Source organism: Aythya fuligula, chromosome 23, assembly GCF_009819795.1.
Source record: "Aythya fuligula isolate bAytFul2 chromosome 23, bAytFul2.pri, whole genome shotgun sequence".
NCBI lineage: Eukaryota > Metazoa > Chordata > Aves > Anseriformes > Anatidae > Aythya > Aythya fuligula.
In genome coordinates, this window is record NC_045581.1 from 2777066 (window position 1) to 2801470 (window position 24405).

The 24405-nt window shown below is 58.7% G+C and overlaps 1 protein-coding gene across 1 annotated transcript in view; it reads right to left on the bottom strand.

The window, feature by feature from the left end:
- The window catches only part of PTPRU (protein tyrosine phosphatase receptor type U), a 55124-nt gene extending 43307 nt beyond the window's left edge, over positions 1-11817 (bottom strand). The window contains exon 1 of the mRNA XM_032202302.1: positions 11745-11817. Coding sequence (XP_032058193.1) covers positions 11745-11817 — 73 coding nt within the window. The remainder of the gene's footprint in view (positions 1-11744) is intronic.
- Between the last annotated feature and the right edge of the window lie 12588 nt (positions 11818-24405).

The following is a 24405-nucleotide window of genomic DNA, read 5'->3' on the forward strand; positions in this document are numbered from 1 at the left end:
AGAACAGATTTGAGGCTTTTTCTCTTTTTACACTCAGTTTTTTAAAGCACCATCCACAGCGCCGAGCTCTTTTTCTCCCCAGAACCACGCGAACGGGAAACTTCTTTCACAAAGACTAAAAGCACATCCTCTCCTATTCATAGGACCGAAGGAGCGGAGCCCTGACAGTTTTCTCAAATCCCTCTCTAAATGGGCCGTTTGTGCTGCTCAGCTCCCAGCGCCGACCCCGCCGCTGCCTCGCCTGCCGTGCCCACGCGCGGATGCGGCCCCGGCTGCTTCCCATCACCAGCCCCGCCAGAGCCTAAAAAGCCTGAAGCTTGGCTTGGCTTCCTAATGGGAGGGAAAAAAAAAAAAAAAAAAAGCAGAAATCTGTCAAAATTTTCCATGAAGGAAAGGGGAAAGAAAAAAAAAAAAAAAAGGCAAAATAAGTGCTGGAAATTTTTAAGTGCCAAGTGATGTCGAAAAAAAAAAAAAAAAAAAAAAAACATGCGTTTCCTTCCAAAGTCTGTTGAGATGGGATATTGTAGGAGGGAGAAAGTCGTTCATGGGGTTGTTTTATCCTGCCTGAGGAAGCAGAGGGAAAGCAGCAGGACCCCGCAAGGCGTTTGGGGCTGCAGAGCCCCATGTCCCTGACAAAAGGATTCCCCAAGGCTCCGCTCCCAAGGACCATTCCCACCATCGGGGCAGAGGCAGCCTCCTCCTGCACTTGCACCACACAGACCCCAGGATCTGCCCACTCCCTTCTTCCTCCCCAAAAGGAGCACCCAATCCTGACACCCCAGAACCCCAAGCACCCTCCAGCAGCTGTGACAAGTCCAGCAGGGCATGGACAGAGCTGGCTGCTCCCACACTGAGCTGCCCCCCTCAAATTAAGGGTTTATCAACATGCTTACAACCAATACAGGCCATCCCTGCTACCGAAAATCCCCTTCTGCACACACAGGGATGGTTTTACCCATCCAAAAGGCTGCTGGCAGCGGGATGTGGCTGGCAGGAGTCACTCCGGGTCCAGATGCTCCTGAAAAATCCCCAGGTGGAAGCACAGAGCTCCACACTGCAGCCCCTGCCTTGGTTCAACGCCAGGGTAAAAGCAGCTCGGCGCGGGGCTAAATGCAGCGAGCGCCACGGGAGGAGCGGCTCCAACAGCAAGAGCGGATAAAAATACCACCGAGGGCGTGACTGCCTGGTCCCAACGGCTCGATGCAGCCCAGACGATGCTCGAGCATCCCAAATTAGCCTAACCCCCCCAAGCCACAAGGGAAGGAGCAGAGGACTGCAGGGACACAACAGATCCGCGCAGAGGAGGGAGGGAAAGGACGAAGAAGCGCGCGCACAGTTGGCGGCGTCTCATTAAATCCCCGCGTGGACGCCTGCCCACCAGCCTGCCCGGCGCTCTTTCATCCGCCGAGGCTGTGCTGCTCTCGTTTCGGAGTTAATTACACACTTAAACCTTTGCTGTTTAACCTCCCGCACTGTGGGACGCACTCCGCGGGCTTCCCCTCGCTTTTATCGAGCGGCCTCGAAAAGGCGCCCGCGCCAACGGGGCTGCCCAACGCCCTCTGGGGCTCGGCCACTGGAGGCAGGGAGACTTCAAAAGGGAGGCTTTAAAAGAGAGGCTTCAAAAGGGAGGCCACAGCTGAACTGCCCCCCAGAGCCATGGGAATCGGGCACCTCTGTGGCCAAATACAGCAATCCCAGGCCATCGGTCGAGAGCTCTCTCACGTGCCAGATGCTCTCGTTTCCACCCCCTCCCCATATGCAAAGATGCCCCAGCCCCAGCGAGGGTGCTGCAAGTCTGGGAACCCCTCCATCCCCATGGAGTGCTTGTGATGGGGTGCCGTGCTCCAAACACACAATCCTGGGATGGCCGAGGTTGGCAGGGAGCTCTGGAGATCATCTGGGCCAACCTCCCTGCCGAGCAGGATCACCTAGAGCACCTTGCCCAGGATGGCATCCAGATGGGTTTTGGATATCTTCAGAGAGACTTCACAGCCTCCATTGGGCAGCCTGTCCCAGTGCTCTGTCACCTCACAGCACAGATGTGTCCCCTCACATTGAGCCGGGACCTCCCGGGCTTCAGTTTGTGCCCAGTGCCTCTCCTCCTGTCACTGGGCACAACCAAAAGGAGAGGGCTCCATCCTCTCAACACCCTCCCCTCAGATATTTATGCACACTGATGAGCTCACCCCCCTCAGTCTCCTTTTTTCCAGGCTACCCAGGCCCAGCTCTCAGCCTGTCCCCATGACAGGTGCTCCAGTCCTCTCATCATCTCCATAGCCCTGCTCTGGGCTCCCTCCAGCAGCTCCATGTCCCTCTGGTACTGGGGAGCCCAGAACTGGGCACAGTGCTCCAGGTGTGCCCTCCCCAGGGCCAAGCAGAGGAGCAGGATCACCTCCCTCGGCCTGCTGGCAACACATTGCCAAATGCCCCCAAGATCCCCCGCTGGCCTTCTTGCCCACCAGGACCCATTGCTGTCCCCCGGTGAGCCTGCTGCCCACCAGGACCCCCAGGTCCCTCTTCACAGAGCCGCCCTCCAGCAGGACCCCCCCAGCCTGTGCTGGTGCTTGGGGTTATTCCTCCTGAGGTGCAGGGCCCTGCACTTGCCCTCGTTGAATTTAATGAGGTTCCTCTCAGCCCAACCCTGTACAGGTCTGTATGAACGCAGCACGGCCTTCAGGGCTACCACCCACTCCTTCCCATACCACCACGGCTCCACAGCCCCTCAAAGCCCCAAATCTCACTGATTTAAGTCCCCACAGCTTAAATGCCCCTTTAGTCCAGGCAGAATGGAGCTAGGTACCCAACCAGCTGCGTTTTGCACACTCAAAGGGCCTGGGACACAAGCACGACAGCCACGTGCAAATTCCCTCCTGCATTACACACACCGGAGATTACAACAAACCCACTCCCTGCCTCTCCTCCTCTCCCCGCTCTGGCGAAATAGAAACGTTTAAAAAAAATTACTGATTTCCTGGACCCGATAAAAGCTGATTAGAAGAATATGGAAAGCAGCTCCATTAAAATTCTTGCCAGTAGTTTGTTTTGCTTCTCCAAATCATTTTAAATATTGCATTTAATAGAAAAATAATTTGCTCAGCTGTAAGAAACATCAATTTGCAACTTGAAGCCTTGTATATTAGCCAAAGAAGCTAATGTGTAAACATTAGCAGCTCCAATAACGCATGGGGTTTAGCCAATGCAATTCCAGGGAGAGAACAGCCAGATATTAAGACAGAGGATTTGCATAATAAGTCACTTATGCCTGATAACCTCGGTGTTTGGAAAGCGCAGGACTAAGAGAACAATATCCGTCTACCAGCAACTACAGAAGTCATAAATCCGTTTTTGGGCCTGTTGAAGACTCCCTTTCTGGGTTTCACCTGCAAAGGCCCCGCTCTTGAGCCCCACAGAGCCGTGGGTGGGGACGGGGAGACCCGGACCCCCTGTGGACACTTGGGAGCCTTTGGGGAGCAAATGCAACGCATGAAAATGCAACGCTGGGAGAATGCAATGTGGAAAGGGGCTGGCTGCAGGCCACTGAGCTGCAATGCAAGTGCTTTCATAATTAACCATTGCTTAATTAACAAAGTCAGGGCTGCCTCTTCTACAGCATCAGAAGAAAAACAAACGCAGGCTTTTGGAAACCTCCGTCCTGCAGTTATCGATTGCTCACGGCGCAATTACAGCCCTTGGGCTGACGTGCAGGCAGCTCTCATCCACCTGGCCTTGAGGGGGTAGAAAAAAATGGCAACAAAAAAAAAAAATGGTGCTCAAGCCTCTTTCCTACCCATTATTATCATCAGGGGCCCGTGGCTGTGGTAAAGGCTCCACATGAGCAAAATGCTGATTTTAGGGAAGCAACAAGCACATGGGAAGCCCTGAGCACATAGAGATGCTCCCCAGTATGGGTCAGGGCAGTGAAATGAGCAGCCCTGGGACAGGCACAGGAGCAGCATCAGCACCGCAGCCTTGTGGGGCTCCATTAGCAGCCTGAGCTGCAGAAAACACGCCAGGAAAATAAAGGAAAAAAAGGGTTTCTGGAATAAATCCCCCTCTAGAGGGAGGGATGCAGCCTCTCGACCTCCAGGTACCTCCTTGCTGCAGCGGGGAGCAGCACGCCAGGGGGCAAAGCCTCCAGTGATGGAGCACGTGGTGGTGCCAGGGGGGCTCAGCCCCATTATTTATGGCCTCACAACACCCAGAGCAGGGCCACTCCTGGTTCAGAAGAGCCATGAACCTGCAGCATGATGGGGGCTGCAAGAGGACAACCCTTGTGAGATGGCCACCATGTGCCACTGGCTTCAAGGAGCTCAGTTCCCTGCAGCAGCCCCAAAACAACCCCATGCTGCAGCCTCAAAGGGGAGAAAAGCATCCTGCCCCTATAAGTGAAGTGGGCAGGAGGGGAAGGAGAGGGCAGGAAGGTCAGGGCAGACCAGGAGCACATCCCATTGCAAAATCCAGGTCAGCATCACCCCCCCGGCTGGGCTGAGCCATGAAAAACAAGGAGGGGAGAGCAATATGTAGACCTAAAAGGTGGCAACGGGGCTGTTGTGAGCAAGCCCCCTGCCTGCTTGCTCGCCCCACAGAATTCCCCATGGCAGGGAAAACAAGGAAAAGGTGCACAATACAGCTGAGCCAAAAAATAAAAAATAAAAATTAAAAAAAAAAAATCAGTGGGGGGGGTTTCAGCAGGACCCCATCCACCTGCAGTGAGCTCTTGGGGTCTCCATGCCCCCTCTGTGCTGCCAGGGGTGGACAGCGAGCCCCCAGCCCCACACCCCCGTGCCCCTTTGTGCATCAGGTAACAGCTCCAGGTCCCCGTGCAGGTGCTGGCTCCAGAGCAGCCATCGCTGGGGGCCAGCACATCGTAAATCCAGAGCCGCGAGAGCCCTCCGCTGCCTTCCCTCAACAGCTTATTTATTGCTTTTAATACCTCCCCTCCGTCGCTCGCAGCGCTGTCTGCAAAGCCAGGTTTGCTCTGCAAATGGCCTGTGTCATTTGTCAAAAAATTGAATTTCCCTTTCCTCCGGAATACAAACAAGCTCTCCGGAGGGCTCTGCCGAGCTCAGAGCTCCCCCACTTTGTTTCCAAGGCCTCTGAAAACGCAGCAGTGAGGTGCCCGGGTGCTGGGCTGAGGTCTGGCCAACTCGCTGCACCGAACCACGAGGTTCAGTGAACCCAGCGCCTTGAAAGCAAAACGCTGAGCTTTCAAAACCCTGAGATCTGCTGCAAACAGGATAAAAAACACGAGCCCAGCGCTGGGTGCTGGGTTTGCTCTGCGTCCTGGCCGTTGCACAGCCTCGTGCCTCCCTTTTCTCCTCCGTCTGTTGCATCGCTCCAGCTTCTCCCACGCAGGGACCTGCTCATCAGGGCTGGGTTTTTGGAGAGCCCGGGGGATGAACCCAGGAGGCAGGATAGGGCCCCACGCACCCCAGGCGAGCAGCAGCAAATGAGCAAGAGCCCGGGTGAGAGTTACCAAATAAGTGATAAAGAGAAACACTTTCTCCCCATGCAGAGATGCGCTGCTTTAGTTTGAGGCTGCTAATGCAAAAGTAAAGCAGGCCGGTTGTTGGTCATGGAAACAAAAAAAAAAAAAAAAAAATCGATGGGACTTTATCACTCAGCAAGGAGGCAGACAGCGACCGTGAGGCTGAAAATACAGCAAAAAAAAATGAACAGCACTGGGAGAGTCCTTGGGAAGAGGCAGGGCTGGTGAGAGCCCTGCAGCCCCCCACGTGCAGCACCACCGGTGCAAAGTCACCAGGGGCCCTCCCTGCTCCGCTAACACCATCAGGCAAATTGCAGCTGATGATTATGTGAGAAGCATTTATTCGGTTAATTACACGGAGCATTAATGAGTCTAACAGGTCCCTGCAGCACTGCCGATGGCCGCAGCCCCACGGTGCCACCCGCTGCCATCCTGCCCAGCTCAGAGCGGGGCTTTGCTCTCTGCATGACTCGGGACCAGCCCGGGACTGGGCACACATTTCAGTTTGCTGTTGAAGCCCTGCTGTGACAGCTCAGGCTTCTCCTTCCCACGAAAAGCAAAGTCTTCAGAGGTTCCCAGCGACCCCAAAACCCCACAGGCTCCACCAGCTCGGCGGAAGGGCACACGAGACACGTGGGACACCCTCAGACATCCAACCGGGGGCACCAGCACCACGCAGGGAGGTGGCACTGAGCACACGGCCAGTGGCACCCCGCAGAGCATCCCCTATAGCTGCAGCAGCTCTGTGGGCACCTCCAGGTCCATCCAAGCAAGGAAATGCCGTCTGTCCATGCTCCGTCCATCCATCCAGCCTGCCTCCATCTCCACGGGCAAGCAGTTGTGATGCTGCACAGCCTTCGTCCCAGAAACACCGGCTCCCCCCGACGACGTGAAGACCCCAGGCACTACCCCAAAGACAAAGCCCCTCAGTGCGGAGCAGCTGGTGGGTGGGAGCAGCCCTTTTGTCCCCGCGGTGCCATCGTCCCCAAGGTGCCATCATAGATGAAGTGCACTGGGCTGGAGCGAGGCTTGCTCCCCGGCTGGGCTAATTGGGCTAATTGTGCTGGACGGCTGATGCACAGGGATGCACGCACGGCTCAGACACCCCCAGGGCTGCCAGGGCTCCTCTCTGCTGCCCCAGTTGAGGCCACCAGCACCGAGCACGACCACGGCCTCATTACAGCACATCAGGTCACCGCAGCCCCCTCGTGCTGTCCGGGGAGGGCTGGGATGGCAGCTCCAGCGAGCCACAACCCTCATTAACTTAACGAAGCCAAGCAAGAGCTGATCCATGTAGGGGGGTGTCCAAGCAATCAAAGCAGTTGCTGGCTCACACTGGGGGGGCTCCCAGAGCAAGGGGCTCCCCGCAGTGGAATTTTGCACCGCTGCAACCACCCTGCTATGGGCGATTCCCCAATATTTGTAAAGCCAAATCACCAAATAAAAATAAACTCAGTGTTTCTCCAGCCACAATACATCTGTATTCCAGCTGCAGCACCGCACCTCTGTACCCCCCACCCCAAAAGAAGGGGTTCCTCCAGCACCGAGGGGTGCACGCGGTGTCCCCAGCCGTGAGGACCTGGCTGCTGCTGCAGCAGCTCCGTGTCCCCGCTCCCTCTGGTGGCAGTGGCACCGCACGGCGCAGCCCCGGCCACCGAGCCACAGCACAGCCCTCGGCACCCCCAGATTTGGGGTCGGGGGCATGGGGATGGCCCCGGGAAGGTGCAGCCCCATGGGCTCTGCTTTGGGGAGGAGGAACTGGGGCGCAGCAAAGCCGGAGCCCCCCAGACCTGTGTGTGTGTCCCCGGGACATCGTGCCCAGCCCAGGACCTCGGGTGAAGCCAGGGAGCTGCTGGGGACAGGAGGGAGCCAACAACTGCTCTGCCAGCACCTCGCAGCCCACGGCACGCAGGTGAGGGCAGTGCTGGTGACTGCAAGACCCCAACCAGCCTGCGTGTCCCCAGCACCAGCCTGGGGAGGGGACAGGGCTGTCCCCAAGCTCTGGAGCAGCACTGGACTTTGGATCCACGCAGAGGGTGTAGCAGAAGCCGCTCCCAGCGCCGGGAAAGGAAAGAGCTCGACAAACACCCAGCGCAGCTCAGGCAGCAAGAGGGAAGTCCCTGCGGCGCCTGCCAGCTCCCACCGTCCCTCCTCCTCCTCCTCTTCCTCCCCAGGGCTGCCCTGCGGGGGTGAGAGCAAGGACGAGCGGGTCCCCGTGTCCTCAGGATGTCCCACGGCCGTGCCAGGTCCGGGCACCCACCCGGATGCGTCCCCACGCTAAAAATCAACAGCAGCCTCTGCCAGGGAGCGGGGTTTGAAGAGGCCATCTGCGGCGGAAAGAGAGCGCTCCGTCTCCAGGACGGATTTATTTTAAGGCTGCCAACAAGGAGGCAATCAGCCCGGGGTCGGGGGGGGGGGGGGAAACGCACTGGGAATCCTCCTCGCCCAGGTCTCCCCGGGCCGCAGCTCCAGCCTGGAGGGAAAAACCTCGGTTTCCCCAGGCTGTGCAGCCTGGAAGGGCACAGTGAGACTTTGGGATGGGCAAGGGCCACGGCATGAGACCCTTTATAAATCCATATGGGGTGGAAGCGTGGCCTGCATGAGGCTCCCAGTGGACAGGGCACAGTGGGGACCCCATGGCCACGGGAGCGGTGCCCAAAGCCAGCTGCAAAGCAGCCCCCCGGCTGCCATCGGGGAGAGGAGGAGGTTTGGGAATCTGACATTTAATCACGCAGTAACGAAAGGTTCCCAGACATGTCTAATAAGACAATTATAGTGCATGTTAATAATAGATTATTAAAAAGCTTATTTATGGAGGTTTAAGCAGGCAGATGGCAGGGCTGTGTTGATAAGGCTCTCCCGAGCCCTGCCACCTCCCAGCTCTGAGCATGCGGAAGGGATTTACCTGCCCCTGCCTCCAGCCCCGCACGCTTAACCCCTGCACGGCTGCTGGCAGTAAGCAGCCAACACCTGGGGGGTCATGGGCAGGAGAGGATTTTTGGGGGGTGTCCCCTAGCAAGCAGCGGGTGAGCAGGGCGACAGGGGGCTCAGGGCTTCATGCACCACGGCAAGAAGTGGTTGTGAGCAAAAAAAAAAGCTTCCTTCCAGTGCATTCAGGGGTACATCGTCCTCAGCAGCTGGCAGTGGGGAGGCAGGGGTTGGAGCCACCAGCGAGCGGCCACCTTTGTCTTCCAGGGGCCAGATCCTGCTGATCCCGCTGGCTTCATGCAGGGAAAACTCCCCAGGAAGCTGGGATTTGGATGGTTTGTCTTAGTTTGGATAAGAAAGGAAAATATGCTCAGCTCGGGCCAAGAGGTGACTCACCAGGATCCCGGGGCAGGTCCAAGCACCCGCCCGCGGCCGGGGAAAACACGACCCAGGGAGAGCAGCACCAGCTCCGGAGAGGGGAGAGAAAGGGCAAAAGCAAAGCAAACGCAACCACGAGCCTTTGGGGGAGAGAAGCGGCACTGCAGCCCTCCACCACGGGTATGGAGCCACAGCTCCGGCTCCATCCACGGGCTCTGACACCACCGAGCATCCCCAAATTCTGCTGCACCCCCACGGACAGCGAAGCCCAGTGCAGTCCGGATCCTACAGAGAGGGGACCACACAAGAGAGCCAAAAATAAAGGAGCACGGGAGCAGAAAAGCTCAACCCCGGGCACACTCAGGGACATTGCCATGAGCAGGATTTTTCGGAGCACCCCAGGAGGGACGCGGTGTGCCCGCACCGGCCGGGTGCTGCAGGATCCAGCACCCCACAGCCAGCCCTCACCCCAGTGCCCGACAGCAGCACGGAGCACAGCTTAAAAAGCCCCAAAATGCAGCAAAAACAGCAAGCAAAATTCTTCCCAACACAGCAGAACAGGCAGGGAGGAGGAACCATCCCATGCCCAGCACCAGCGAGGGGGCTGCCGGCAACAAGAGCCCCCCGGATCCGCACCGGCCCCTGGGGTCCTGACCCCTGCGTGGGGACGCTGAGCTGCAGCATCCCCCATTGTCCCCAGCATCCCCCATTGTCCCCACAGCCTCTGCTGACAAAGACGCGGCCGTTAACGGCCGGGGGGACGCCACCGCCAGATTTGTTCCGCTCCCCGACCCCAATCCCTGACCCAGGGGAACGCGGCCGCTCGCGCTCACCCAGCCCCAACAGCACGGCCACGGGGTCAGGGGAGAGGTCAAGTTCACCCGTGCTGACCCCTCCACTGCCCACCCCAAAACCATCGTCCTGGTGCCACCAAAGGAGCCCCAAACCTCAGGTCTGGGCTCCCCCCTGAACCTCCTCCTAAGGGAAAGCTACAAACCCAAATATTTTATTTGCTTAATTGCTGCTAATTGCTGCCGTGCGCCCCAGGCGCTGCTGGAAAGCACCCCGAGCTGGTGCTGGGGGGCACGGGCAGCCCAAATCGGGGCACCCCTTGAGAGCAGCCCCCACCAGAGCACCCAAGGGTGCCACCAAAGGGACCCTCCCCTATAAAAAAACCCAGTGCATTGATATGCACAATACAGCCACTGGGAAATTTTAACAAATCTGTAACAAATCACCAAAGTTCAAGGGCTGTGGAGAGGAGCGGGGAGCATCCCGGGGGGACGGGGCAGGCTGCGGCCAGGGCACTGGGCACCCGTCTGGGTTCACGAAGCCGGGTCACTGAGTCCCAGCCACTGGGATTTACACTGGGATTTAGGGAAAACCGCCGGCTGCAGCGAGGGCGAGAGACCCAGCGGGCTGGAGGCAGGTCGGGCGCTGCCTGTAGCAGGGGAAGCGCTGAGCGGAGGCACTCGGGGCTGCGCGGCTCCGGCTCGCAGCTGCCCACGGCTGGGGCTGGAGCCGGTCCTGAGCAAATTTCAACTTGGGGGTAGGATGCCAAGGCCCACGGGAGGGAAGAGGTTCGCCTGGGAGCACGCAAACCCCATCCTGAGCCCCTTCCCCAGCCAAACCCAGCCCCATCCCACTGCCCCCCAGGCGGGCGGGTGGTCCCCTGCAGCCCCCCTCTGGGGAAAACCACCACGATTCCCCAAAACTGCCCAGCACAAATCCCCTCCACAAGCCGTGATGTTTCACACACAGACCCCGTTACCACCACCCCACGCAGGCTGCTGCAGACCAGACGTGACAACACCGGGATGCTATGAGGGGGAAAAAACCCCACACGGGGCTGGGGAGCAGCACAGCCCCAGACCCCCCAGCACCAGGGGTGGGGGCAGAATCCCCTTTCTCCAGCAGTGGACCCAGCAAAGCCCCGTGCCTCAGTTTCCCCATCGCACCCAGGTCAGCCCGACGGAGCTCCCCGCAGCTGCCCGGCACTATTTATGATTTTTGGAGCGGGGCCACCACCAAACCCCGGGGCTGCACGCAGGTGAGCCGCTGCGCCCCAAAGTGAAAGGAAAACAGGAAAGAGCGAGGCAAAGCCAAGCCCCGAAGCAGGGAGCGGCTCCCAGCAGCCGGCAGCTGCAGCACCGGGTCCTTTCTGCCCCGTGCCTCAGTTTCCCCCGTGCCCGCACCTCCCCAGACCCGCACCCAGCACGGCCCCAAACCCACAGACCCCACGGGTACCCCAATAGGGGAGGGTGGCAGTGGGGCTGCTGCACCCCAGGAGCTGTTCTCCGAGCCCAGCAGAGCGGCAGGGGGGGCAGGCAGGGAAGCCCGGAGGAGGGAAAACGTCGAAATTGGGAAAAATAATAAGAAATAATAACACATTCTTTGGGGAAGCTCTAATTATAACCCCGCAGCACAGCGCCGGGCTGCGAGCGGAGCGCGCTGCCAGCCGCCACCTGTTCCGCAGCGCTCCTGGAGCCGTGCTGGGGACCGGAGGGGACAACGGGGGGGACCCCGGACCCCTTCACCCCCCCCAAACCCCCCGCAGACCCCGGGGACCCCCTCCCCAAAGCGGCGCCGAGCCCCGCTGCCAGGCTGCGCAACCCGGCGGAGCCCCGACGGGGACGGGAGCGGCGGCTGCGGGGACACCGGGACGGGACCGGGGACGGGCTGGGGGGGGGGGGGGCAGAGCCGTGCACCGGGACCGGAGCCCCCCCAAAAAACCTCCCCAAAGGAACGCGGGGCTCCGGAGGGGCGCGCACAAGGCAGCGGCTGGAGCAGCCGGGAGCGAGCCAAAGCAACCGGGACCGAGCAAAAGCAACCGAAAGCGCTCGGGGACGACCGAAAACAACCGGGGGCGACCGAAAGCGATCGGGGGCGACCGAAAGCGACCCCCCCGCGTCCCCCCCATCCCCTCCCCGTCCCCAAAAACCCCCCTCACCGGAGGGCGTCTCGGTGTCCAGGGCGCAGACCCGCAGGGCGAGGGCGAGCAGCAGCGCCCGGGCGCTGCGCATGGTGCGAGCTTTGGGGAAGGGGGGGGGGGTAAAGGGGTGGGGGGGGAGGGTTAGAGAGGGAGGGGGGCCCGGGGAGGGGGGGGCGGGGGGGGGGCGGCCACCGCCGCCTGCGGGCCCCGCGGATGCTGCGGGCGGCGCAGCGGGGCCCCGGCGCCCGCCCCGCGCCTCAAATAGCGGCGGCCCCGCGCCGCTCTGACGTCACCAGCGGGCCCCCCCCCCTTCTTTCGCCACCGCCCCCCCCCCCCCCAACAAAGCCTGCCCCCCCCCCCCTCCCTACACCCCCCCTCCAGCTCCGCCGTTCCGCCTCCGGGACCTGCGGGCAAGGGGGGGGCGCCCCCTGGCGGCGGGAGGGGGGCGCGGCCCCGCCCCTGATGGGGAGGGAGGGGGGGGGAAGGGGGTGAAGGGGGGGGGCACGGTTTGGGTTTGGGGGGGTCCCGGGTTGCAGGGGGTGCAAGGTTGCAATGGGGGTGGGGGGTGCAGTTTGGGGGGGGGCCCAGTTGCAGGGGGGTGCACTTTTGGGGGGGTCGCTGGTTGCAAGGGGGGGCCCAGTTGCTGGGGGTGTAAGGCTGGGGGGGCACGGTTGCAGTTTGGGGGTCCTCAGTGGTGGGGGTGCAAGGTTGTAAGGGGGGGGAAATGTTCAGGGTGGCACCGTTGCAGTTTGGGGGGTCCCCAGTGGCGGGGGGCACAGGGTGGGGGGGGTCTCCTATTGCAAGGGGGTGTCCCCTGCTGCACGGGTTTCAAGGTTGAAAAGGGGGGGGCGAAAGGCTCAGGGGTGTGGTTGCAGTGTTGGGGGGTCCCCGTTTGCAGGGCGGTGCGGGGCTGGGGGGCTGCAAGGTTGCAAGGGGGGGATTCAAAGCTGGGGGGTGCATGGTTGCAGGATAGAGACACTTTCGGGGGGTCCCAGTTGCATGGAGGGGTAGCAAAGCTGGGGGGGCACGTTTGCAATTTGGGGGGGTCCCTGGTTGTTTGCAGGGGGGTGCATGGCTGCAGGGGGGACCCAGCTGCACAGAGGATCCCGGTGTGGGTTTTTTTTTTTGGGGGGGGGGACAGCTGTAGGGGGCCACCATTAGCCTGGAGCGATCCTGGGGCACCCCTACCTCCAGAGGGCCCCAGCTTTGGGGTGGGGGGGTCCCCGGGGTGGGGGGGTCCCCAGCTGCAGGGACAGCACCAGGAGCACCCATGGGTGACACTCAGCAAAGCCACCGCCCCTCCTGGACGGGCGGGGGGGGCAGGTAGCAGGAGGCACAGCCGTGGCTTGCAGCGAGGGAAGGGGGGGGGAAAAATAAAAACAAACCCAAAAGGGCACAAAAAAAAAGGAAAATGTGCACGGGGCGGCGGGCGCAGGCGCGGGACGCGGCGCTGGGTGCCCGTGGGGACGCGGTGCTGCCAGGGGATGAAAGGGCCCTTGTTCGCCTCCAGCCCCGGCTCTGCAGGAAAAGGTTTTTCCTCCAGCTGGGGGGGGGGGAGTTTTGCAATCCACCTCCAGCCCGGCTGCCCTGCGGCTGCTGCACCCCGAGTTTGTTTGTTTTATCCCCAGAGGGTGAAATCTGCCCAGGTACGGACACCGGCACCCTCCCAGCGCAGCCTCCCCGGGACGCTGCAGCAAAATTGGGGCTAAAAAAACAAATAATCCCAAATAATAATAGCAAAAATGGCTCTGCTGGCAGCCCTGGGGAAACTGCCCAGCCCCAGGATATGGCACCACAGGGCTGTGCAACAAGTTCTCTCCATTCCCAGTTGCTCCCAGTTGCTCCCAGCAGCCCCCAGTCCAGTTAGCACCGTGCCAGGGGCCAGGCCAGTTCCCTGCCACCAGGACGAGCGCGTTTTCCTGGCCGTGGTGGCACTTTGCAGGGCTGCACCAAAGCCGCCGTAGGGCACAGGGCCTGGCCACGTCCTGCCCCGTGTGTCCCCAGCCCAGGGAGGACATTTTGGGGTAGGAGGCGAGGACACCCAGGGACACCTCCACTCCCCCTCTCCAACCCAAAGCAGCCTCCAAATGGCACCGAGCAAGGAGCAAAGTGAACAAATCCCCTCCCAGCACTAAAATCCTACTAAAACCCTGCCTGAGGGACACGAGTCCTGTGTTTCTGTGCAGGGGACAAGCTGGGGACACTCTGCAGGATTTGGGGGATTTGGGATTTGTTTCCAGCAGCCGAGCGTCTCAGCATGGGGGGGATTTGGATGGGGTCCAGCAGAAGCAGGATGCTGCCAGGATTTGGGGGCAAACAACCCGAACATGGAGCGTTGAAGCCACGCTGCCCATTTTTAAACCCAAAAGTTGTGTTTCAAAACCAAAACGAAAAGGGGGAACCAGAGCAGCCGTCCCAAAATCTCCTTTAGCAGCCGGCGTGGCGCAACCTCATCCAGGCTCCCCAACATTTCACAATCTGCACCCATGGGTGACTCTGGGGGTCATGGGGAGGGGGAAATCGCAGCATCCCCATTGCTGGTGCTGGGGAGCCCCCACACCTGGAGCTGCCGCGGGGATGCAGCCCAAATTTGGCACGAGCGGAGCCGGGGGTGCCACAAAAGTACCTTGTTAGGGGCTGCCCCCTGCTGCGGGGTCTCAGCGACTGGCAGCTGCAAGGGGGGTTGTGGGGGTGTATGGGGGGTGTATGGGGGTGTAAGAGGATGTATGGGGGTGTATGGGGGTGTATTGGGGTATACAGGGGTGTATGGGGGCATATGGGGAGTTAATGAGGTGGGGGCATGGGTGGAGGGGCTGAGTGTGCAGGGATGGGATGCGCAGAGGAGATGTGATGGGAGGATGGATGGATGGATAGATGGATGGATGGATGGATGGATGGATGGATGGATGGATGGATGGATGGATGGATGGATGGAGGGGATGCATGCATGTATTTTATTGCCAGTAGGTTTGGGGACAAGCAGGAATTGCCCATTAGGGCAGCCCCACAGCCACGAGCGTGGCAGGATCAGGCCCTGCTGAGGATGGTTTCCCCTCCGGCACATCCAGGTGAAACCCCATCAGCGTAACAGGGCTGAAAGAGGGGAGAACACAGCAGGACCCTGACCCCGATCCCTCCCCACCTCCTCCTGACAGCAGGAGCCAGGGGGCCGATACCAGGGAGCCCTCAGCATCCCGCAGGATCAGCCCCTGGGCCCGCAGCCCCCTGCCCATCCCCGCCCCATCTCCCACTGCCATCAGCCCCGAGCGCCTGCAGGAGCAATCGAGCTAAAATGAAGTAATCACTCTTCAAGTACAGTCATTTGCAGCAAAAATACAGGCCTCTCTGTGATTGCAAATGGTCTCAGCTGAAACCCTCTCTCCCATTCGGAGGATAAATGTTTTCAGCTCCAGGGTGTTCGGTGACAGCAGCCTGAACACAGCGGGCACGTCTGCACTCCTGGGTTCCCCCAGGCTGGGGGTAAAACGCTGGGTTTTGGGGCTTTGGGGCCTGTTGGGAGTCAGCAGCACTTTGGGGAGGGTTTTTTGCACTTGCTTATAAAAGGGCAGAGCCATGGAGTGGGGCTGCCCCGAGCCCTCCCCAGCACCCACAGGACGGGGCCACAGCACCCAGGTGGGCTGCAGGAGTGTGACCGTGGCACCTGTGCCAAAACCTTTCATTTTTAGCCTATAATCAGAACACCTCTTTTTGCTGCCAGTGGAATAATTTCCTATTTTTCCCACGAGGACCCAAGAGCTAAGGATGTGGCCACATGTCCATCAGCACTCTGCACTGCTACGGGGGGGATTTAACCTGCTTCACACCCCAAACTTTTACCTCCTGCTTAATTCTCCCCTCCATTCCCTTCGTGCCACCCTCCCTCCCTCTTCTCCACACACCTCCCTCTTTCTTCTTCTATATCTACGCCTATTACACCACCATCCAGTTCTTTATCTCTAATAAGTCTCCGCTATTTTCTCAAATCACCTGCCTTTCCTAATGCCAAAAAATCCTTTTCTTTCTTAACAGACAAAACAGCTTATCTCATCCCGCCCGGCCAGCGGTCAGGCGCCCGGCGCGGTGCGGTGGCCGGATGTAATAGGGCTATTAGATGAGTTATCACCGCCTGAAAGGATGAAATAACTTCTGTGTCTTCGTCCAAATAAACCCTCAGAGCCGCCCATATTCCTGTTCGAGGCAACAAGTGAACAAGAGTTCCTGGAGGAAACAGCTGGGAGATGCTGTGCGGTGTTACACCGAGCTATGCGGGGTTATTTCTGACCCGACTCCCTGCCCGCCTGCTGCTTTGTGCTCCCAGGGCCCTGGGGTTTCTTGCTGGGGAACTGGGAAGAGGAAGGATCTGTCCCCAGCCCCAGAGCTGAGTCCTGCCCCGGTGCAGTTTTGGAGCCGATGGCACCAACCCAGCACATGGCTGAGGTTGAGAAGCAGGCGCATGCAGCAAAACGCTGCTTTTTCCACCCCAGCTCCTGAGTGCAAGGAGAAACATTGCTCTTCACCTCTGAAGGAGGTTTTCCAAGCCACCCCTGTGTTTTCCATGCACAGCTGCATGCAGACACCCCAAAGTGTCAGCAGAGTCCATGTTCCATCCCAGCTCCCCAGCCAGAGCGGATGCCGGTAGCCCCAGCCACCTGAGATCGTCCCCGTGCTGCACCCACAAATTCCCCCAGTGGCATTTTCAAGGGGTTTCATGGAGCAAAAAGCCAGGTGCTCACTTCTGGTGGGAGCCAGTGCCGCAGGACTGCAGGGAACAGCCCCCAGCAGCAGCTCTGCTGTCACATGCAAAACCCCAACGCTTCTCTTAGGGTTGTGCTCACTTGTGCTCTTCTCCTGGACTCGTGGTAAGCCCCACAGGGCGGTCGGGGTGAAGCCCTGCACTTCTCTCCTCAGCCCAGCACCTGCCAGCATTAAAAAATCCCATCACCAGGGGCACAACAGGCAGTGCCAGGCCCTTCCCAATGCCCAAAGCCCGGAGCTGCCCAGGAGCATCCCTTCATTCTGCATCGGGAGCTCCCAGGGATTTACAAACCATTTAACTCAAAAATATCCCAGACATCACAGGCTGATGCTGGCCAGCACTTAACCCAGGTCCACAGAGCAGCTGCAATCCCAGCTGCAAGGATTTGCTCATCCCTAAATTCAGCAATAAAATGACTTCGGTACAAAAGAATACAGGCATTAAAACCCAGCAGATCTGCACCAAAACTCAGCGCTTTTCCAATTTTGTTGCATTTTTTTTTAAAGGGGGAGTGGAACATGAATCAGCCAGCGTGCTTCGGGGTCCCTGATCGCATCCCACATCACAAGAGCTGTTTGTTTTCAGCCCAGGGTTTGGGTATAGCTCAGGTTTCTCATCATCAGCTCTGCTGCTGCCCGAGCGGTGCCTCTCCTGCCCGCCCCAAACCTGGAGGAGAGGAGGGAGCATCGCCGTGTCCAGCACTTCCTATTTATCCTTACGCTGGGGGAGATACTGCTTCTGCAGCTTGTTTTATTCTGTTTTATTCACTTTTATGTATGCGGGGAGTGTCGGCTCTCCTCCCCTGTGTTTGTCCTCCTCGCAGCTCCGCTTTGGTGCTTTTCCAAACGCCGTCAGAGAAAGGATGCGCTCTGCAGTTTGCAACAAAAAGAGCTCGTCAGGCAGCTGAGCTGAACAGGAGCGAACTAAAACAACCAGCAAAACCCAGAGAACAATCGATTCTTGTCCCACATAGCATGGCTCGTGCTCACAGTTTAATGCGGGGCTGGAAAAGTGTCAGGTCTGCCATCGATAGGAGCATGCATGGTCAGGGGGCGGAATGGAGACGTGTCAGGAGCTGGAGCAGGGAAGGGAGGAAAAAAGTTTGAAGGAAAAGTTAAAGGCAGATTAAAAAAGCATAAAAGGTGCTGATTTGATTCCTCTCTTCACCCGAGCTTTCTTCCAAGCTATTTCAAGAGCTCTCCCCTGCCCAGAGGGGTCACTGCTCTGATGGAATCGGTCTCAGTACCAAAAACGGTACCAAAAGGGTTGGCTCCTGCCCTGCAATTCTCTGGCTTGCCCCCCATAAAGGATTTGCCCTGAGATCTCCTCAATCACACATTGTTGTGAGTATGGACAAGGGCATGTGTTCAGGGGGATGCCTGTGCACGCCGTGTGCGCATCGGCTTCCAGGGACCCATCTCACTGTCTCAGTGAGACCCCGGCCATCCCTGCCTCAGTTTCCCCACCTGCCAAGGGCCAGGCACTGCCCACCCTCAGGAGACACCGCGGTGACTTTCTGAGGTCCCGCTGCAGTTACAAGGCAGGGCTGGATCCTTTGTCAGCTCCTCTCCTTATTTATGGCTCGGGACGGAGCCTCCTTTCTCATCTCATTGGCAGAGGATCAGAACTCATCAATTCTCCGTTAGCCGCCGAGCGTTGTGTTTCTTCTTTTTATTTTTTTTGTGTTATTATCTGACAATGAAACATTTCAAAGGAAATACAGTTTTGGAGGCTGTTCTGGAGGCACAAGAGCCAGCCATCGGCTTGCTTAAAAAAATTAATCCTGGGCATCCGCGTGCTGGCAGCCACAACTCCCTCGCTGCCGCACAGAGCCGGGAGCGGGGGGCACGAGGGTGGCTTTAGGTAAAGGATTCAACAGAGGCTATGGGATTGTCCAGCGCCATCAGAGGTGTTAAATGAGGGATTCGGGGATAAGCCAAGGATTATGGAAAGTGGTTCTTTAAGCACAATGTATTTTGCATTTTAAGATCCAGGCACGTTTAATAAAAAGGCAATCAGACAATCCACTGGCCTCGACTCTTTGTCAGAGCATCGCTTCCTCTGCACAGAGCAGGGGCTTTTTTTGCAGATGATTTCCCAGGTCTGTTCTCGTGCAAGCCCAAACCCCCACGGTGGTCCTGGTGTTTCCAAGGTCCAGCATGGCTCGGCTGCACCCACCCTCCGCAGGAAGGCCACCAAGGCACAACACCGAGCGTGTCCCCAAACAAAAACCCTCCAAAATCCAGCCCTCAGCCTCCACTTTCCCAGTTATTCCCAAGCGATACAGGTCCACCTTCAATCTCTCCACCAAAAAGGCAACAGATTGTTATTCTCCTTAGTTAAAATTGTGTCGATCTTGTAAGTACTTAATTAATAATCCCACATGGATGTGATGAAGAGCAGTGATAGCCGGGGGCATCTCAGCACTCCTGAGCTCCAAGGCTTGGGGCAAAGCCGCTGGGCTCCCCCTTGGAGACCAGGGGATCCCTGCAACCCTCCCATCCTCAACAGGATTTAGGTTTTAGGGGCAAAATCACAGCAATCATCACCCAGGTGCCACTCAGCTCTCATGAGCATCCCCTGGGGCTCCTGGCCAGGGGCTCCCCATGTGTGCAGAACCAAACCCAGCCCCTGCCTGGCAGCATTTTGCTTTCCATCCCTGAGCAGTGTGACCAGCCCGAATCAGCTGTGACAAACCTTTGCCAGTTGGCAGCAGTGGGTTTTAGGCAGGAAAAGGCAAAGGGGAGCCGGGAGTATCGCTCCTTCCCCTGGCCTCAGCTCTCTCTCTGCCTCTGCCTCTGCCTCAGGATCCATCCCCGCTTCCCCCTCTCCCCACCCACTCCCGAAGCCCTCGCATGCAAATCTCCGTGTGCTTCTCCTAAAAAAAAAAATTGCAATTTCAGGAGATGAAGCAGTCATTAATCACCAGGAAATTGTGCTTGTTACAGGAGAAACATTAACAAAATAATCATAAATAGTCTGCCAGCCCTGATTTGCCAATGCATACGTTTCTAACGCTATAGAAAGGCATCTCATTTGGCTGCTGTAATTAGTTATTAACCCTTTGCCATGCAGTGCAGAGCTTGGGCACCTGAGCCTCCCAGTGCGCCTGCTCGTCCACGTTGCTCCATCCTAAACCCAGCAGCATCCTCCACACTGCCACCGTGCCCAAAGCCACGGGGTTACTGCAGCCATAGGAGCACCACGGCACAGTTTTTTGGCCCAAATCCCAATTTTCTCGATGGCAAAGGAAAACCTACCGACCTCACAGCCCCACCAGGGAGAGCCACGAGCCTCCTCAGAAAGGTGCAGCTTTTGGTGCTGTGAAAACCCCATTGTTTTGTGGCTGTGCATTGAAGTGCTGATTTAAAGGGGGCAATGGGGATGGGGACAGCTGGGCAACCGGCCCGAGGACCATCACATCCCAGTGGTATGGACGTTTCCAGGACACGGCCATGCTCAGGATCCCACCAGGTGTGGGAAAAGCCTATTTTGGCCTTTGGGGCTCTGCTGGAGCAGGGACCAGGGGCACTGGAGATGGGGCTGTGGGTGTCCTGCCAGCTGGGGCAGGAAAATGGGCCGAGAGACCCCCGCAGACTTCACTTGCCCGGCACTCCTGCCCATCTCTCTCTGATTGCCATGCTGAATTTAGGACAGTAGAAATGAATATATTGAATTAATTGCCATGTAGGGAGGTGGAGGGGACGATGTTTAGGTGGGGAAATGGACAGCCAGGCTCCAGCAAGTGCTATTGATAAGCGTGAAATAAAATGAGGTGGGGAAGGAAAGGGCAGCAACTTCCCACGGCCTCTCCTGGAGGCAGGAATGGGGTCACCTGCAAGAGGGGGGATACAAAACTGGGGGCTCACCTGGGACTCCCAAGCCACCAGTGCCCTTTGCAAGCACTTGGCCAGCCCTGCAAAATGCAAAATGCAGCCAGTAACTCCCACGACGGAGCAACCCAGGGCTGTGGGGTGACGCGGTGCCATGAGACAGGATCTGGCTGAGCTGCTCCCATGGTGGCTTTGGCTCCTGGATGCCCCCCCGGGGCCAGCCCTGCTCCTCCCCTGCCCCTTTGTGCCACCCCTGGGGCCAGCCCGAGCTGTGTCCCTGCAGCCCCTCCAGCCTGGTGGCCAGAACCAGCGTCACGAGCGCCGTCGGTGCTCGTGGAGGCCACCAGCTCCGTGGGTGCGGGGTGTTTGCGGGGGTGTTCGCCGGCAGCTACCCGCTTGCACATCCCCCGGGTGTCGGAGCACGTTTACACCCGCTGCTGTTACAAACAACACCTCCAGCTCCGAACGGAAGAAGTTGGCGAGAAAAAGTTATTTTTCTCTCCGCTCCCCTCGCCTGTTTAGCAGAGCCTTCGGCAATGGTTGGCGGAGCTGAGCCCTGCCGCTCCCCTCCAGAAGCTGCTTTTTGTACAAAGCTCACACCAAAACAGGCAAAAAAAAACTCGTCAGCACCTCCGACTAGGCGCCTTCCCTAAAACCGGTCCTTTTCTTCATCTTGCACTTTCAGCTCACGTGAAATCACACACACACAACTCTTATTTTCCAGGTTGCTTTTATTTTTATTATTATTATTATTAAAACGACCTCGAAGCATCAGGCAAGTTGATGCCAGTCTTTCAGGTCAGGTTTCAGCACAGCCTGCTGGTTTGGGTGCAGGCTGCAGCCCCGTGCCCAGTACGGGTGCGGCATGCAGCACTGGTGCCCAGCACAAGGCTCCCCACGAGGCTGACACCCACCTGGATTTCTGCTTTTTGGAGCATTTCCCACTTGGCTGTTGTGTTTTTAACCAAACCACACACTCTGGGTGCTCTGGTCGCTGTTGCTGTGGGACCACGGGCAAGCTCCCGCGCTGGTGATGGTGTTAACGAAGGGACGTGCTAATTGCACGTGGACAAGGAGGGTGATGAGCAGAGCGGGAGCTCGGCTTTGCACAGGGCTCACTCGTGGAGCTGCTGCCCCCTTGGAGCAGCCAAATCCAGGCACGAAAGAAGAAATGATTTTTAAAAACCGCTGCTCGCTGTGCCGCGAGGGGCCCCTCGGTGGAAGAGCGCCTCGGCTTCCTCCTCCTCCCCCCGGTGTGACCGGCTGTAATTAGAGGAATAAACGAGGCCTCTCCTCCGGGATAATTCTGCAAAACACCGAAATCGACCCCTGCTCCGAGCTTTCTCCTCGCGCTGCTTTAAGCACCCGAAGCACCATGCACGGAGCCGGCACGGCCGGGAGGCGGCTCCAAAGGATGCTGTGGCTCGGCACGGCACGGCACGGCACGGAAAGACACGGAAAATCAAGGCAAGGCACGGCACGGCACAGCAAGGAAAGGCACGGCACGGCACGGCTCGGCACGGGTCAGCATGGCACGGAAAGGCAAAGAAAAGCACGGCACGGCATGGCACGGTTCAGCACGGCTCGGCACGGCTCGGGGCCGCCTTAAGAGCAGGCGGAGGCGGTGCCGACCCTCTGAGAGGCGGTGCTGCCCCCGTGACGCTGCTGGCGGCCGCGCCGTGCCGTGCCGAGCCGCGCCAGCACCGTGCCAGAACCGTGCCAGAACCGTGCCGAGCCGTGCTTGTACCGCACCGTGCCAGGATCGTGCCCAGCCGTGCCGTGCCGTGCCAGATCCGAGCCGAGCCGTGCCGAGCAGTGCCGGATCGGTGCCGTGCCGAGCCGTGCCGGGATGCAGCGGGCGGCGGCGCGGGCGCTGCGCGGGGCTCGGGTCCCCCCCGTGCGGGCGCGCTCGGCCTCGACGGGGCCCCCGCCGCGGGGGCTGCTCTACGAGCGGCACGGGGACCCCGCGGGGGTGCTGCAGTAAGGGGGGCACTGGGGGGGGGGGTAGAGGGGGTGGGGGGGTGAGAATGGGGGTGCAGGTGGGGGGGGTGCAGGTATCGGGGGTGCATGGCAGGGAGTGTAGATGTCGGGGTGCATTTTGGGGGGGTGCAGATGTCGGGGGTGCGTTGCAGGAGATGGGGTTATGGGGGAGTGCAAGTGGGGGTGCATTTTGGGGAGGGTGCAGGTATCAGGGGTGCATTGCAGGAGATGGGGTGTGGGGGGGAGTGCAAGTGGGGGTGGAGGTACTGGGGGTGCATTTTGGGAGGGGTGCAGATATCGGGAGTGCATTGCAGGGGGTGGGATTATGGGGGAGTGCAAATGGGGGTGCATTGCAAGGGGGTGCAGGTATAGAGGGGTGCAAATCAGGAGGGTCAGGCTGGGGGTGCATTGAGCTTGTGGGGGCAGGTGTAGGGGCGAGGTGGAGCTGTATGGCAGTGGGGGGGCAGTAAGCGGGGGGCATGCATATGGGGTATGTATGGAGAGGGTTGTAGTGGGGCTGTTTGGGGGTGCGCAGTGTGTGGGGGTCCTGGGCTGCCCATCCCCAGGGCAGTGGGCAGGGATGGGTGCAGGTCCCTGGGGGGGGGACCCAGCCCATGGGGTCATGGCAGGGGTTGCTCAGAGGTCCCCAACATGCAGGCAGAGCTTGGGGTGCAGCCCCAACCCCTTTCACCCATATTTCCACAAGGTGGGGGGGTCTCCAGTGCTTCCCGGGGAGCTGCTCTCACAGAATTTGGGGTCAGTGGGGAGGTGCTGAGAGGCAGCACCACTGAACCCCACTTTGTCCCCAATTTAGGGGTGTTCAGGGCCAGGAATGAAAGCAGGGCCCAAATCAGTGTTGCTTCCTCAAGTATAACACTGTGGGGTGACATCCAGGGCACGGTGGCTATTCAAGGTTCTCCTAAAATGGCCAAAAAGTCTGGGAAAAGGGAAATTTTTGTACCTTTTTTTTTTCAAGAGAGAAAATGCTGAGGATGCACTGACCCAGCGGAACTGGCTGGAGTCACGTAGACACACAGGAGGTGCAGATACGTTATCTGGGTGCACCCAGACCCCGAGCCCCTGTTTTGGGCCCTGTCTTTGGACCACTCAGTTGGGTACTGGTGCTTATCGGCACTGGTGGCTGCTGAGATTTGCAGGGATGCAGTGGGGACACGGGACAGGAACAGCTGTCCTCGTCCCGCTGCTTGTGCAAGACCCAGCTCCTGCTGGGTGACTTCTCTTTCTGTCTTTTTTTTGCAGATTTTTGGAAATGCCCTTGTGGGTCTGACTTCCCCTAATGCTCTGGCAGGGTGGGATGAGCCCAAAATGAGTCAGTGGCTTCCTTGTGCAATGTTGATGCTTTCCTGTGGAGCGTTGGGTTGTTGGGTTCTGCAGCCTTGGTCAAAAATCTTGCTGTGTTTTTCCTTTAATTATAAAACTGATTTTTCCGTGAAAACCCAAGTAGCAGGTTGGTGCTGGGCTGTCTGTGGTGCTGGTCCTGTGTGGAGGCTTTTTGCCCAGATGTTAAACACGTGAGCAGCTCCATCACTCGTGGGCGACCCTTGCCAAAACGCAAGGTTTTGGGCAAAAGCCACAGGTCAGCACGCGTGGCCATGCCCAGCAGCTGCAGAGCTGTACCCTGCAGGTCTCTGATCCCAAACTGCTTGAAGTGAGGTTTTTGGACCCTCCTGGGAGCTTCCCACAGGCTGTCAGTGCAGTCTGGGGTTTGTTTCAAAGCAAAAAGCAGATTCCTGCGTGCTAAAAGCCTTCTGACAAGGGCAGGGGGGTGTTTAATCCAGAACTCCAAGTCTCCAAATCACCCAGGCAGCTTCAAGGAGAGAAGGGGAAAACACTTTGCCGGCACAGGACAAGCTGTGAAGGAAATTCAGTGTATTGTTCCTAATGACACGTACTTAGCAGCATGTAATTGTGGCAAATAACTGCTCTTAAAATTGGCTGCGCGCAGGGTCTGCGCCACCTCCTTCCTTCGCAGAGCCACCAGCTCGTTCAAATGCAGTTCAAATTGCCCTCATCTTGCAAATGGGCGCCTCTGAATGGCTTTGCCCCGGCTGGCAGATAGGTCAGGCAGCAATCAGCTTCCCCTTCCCCT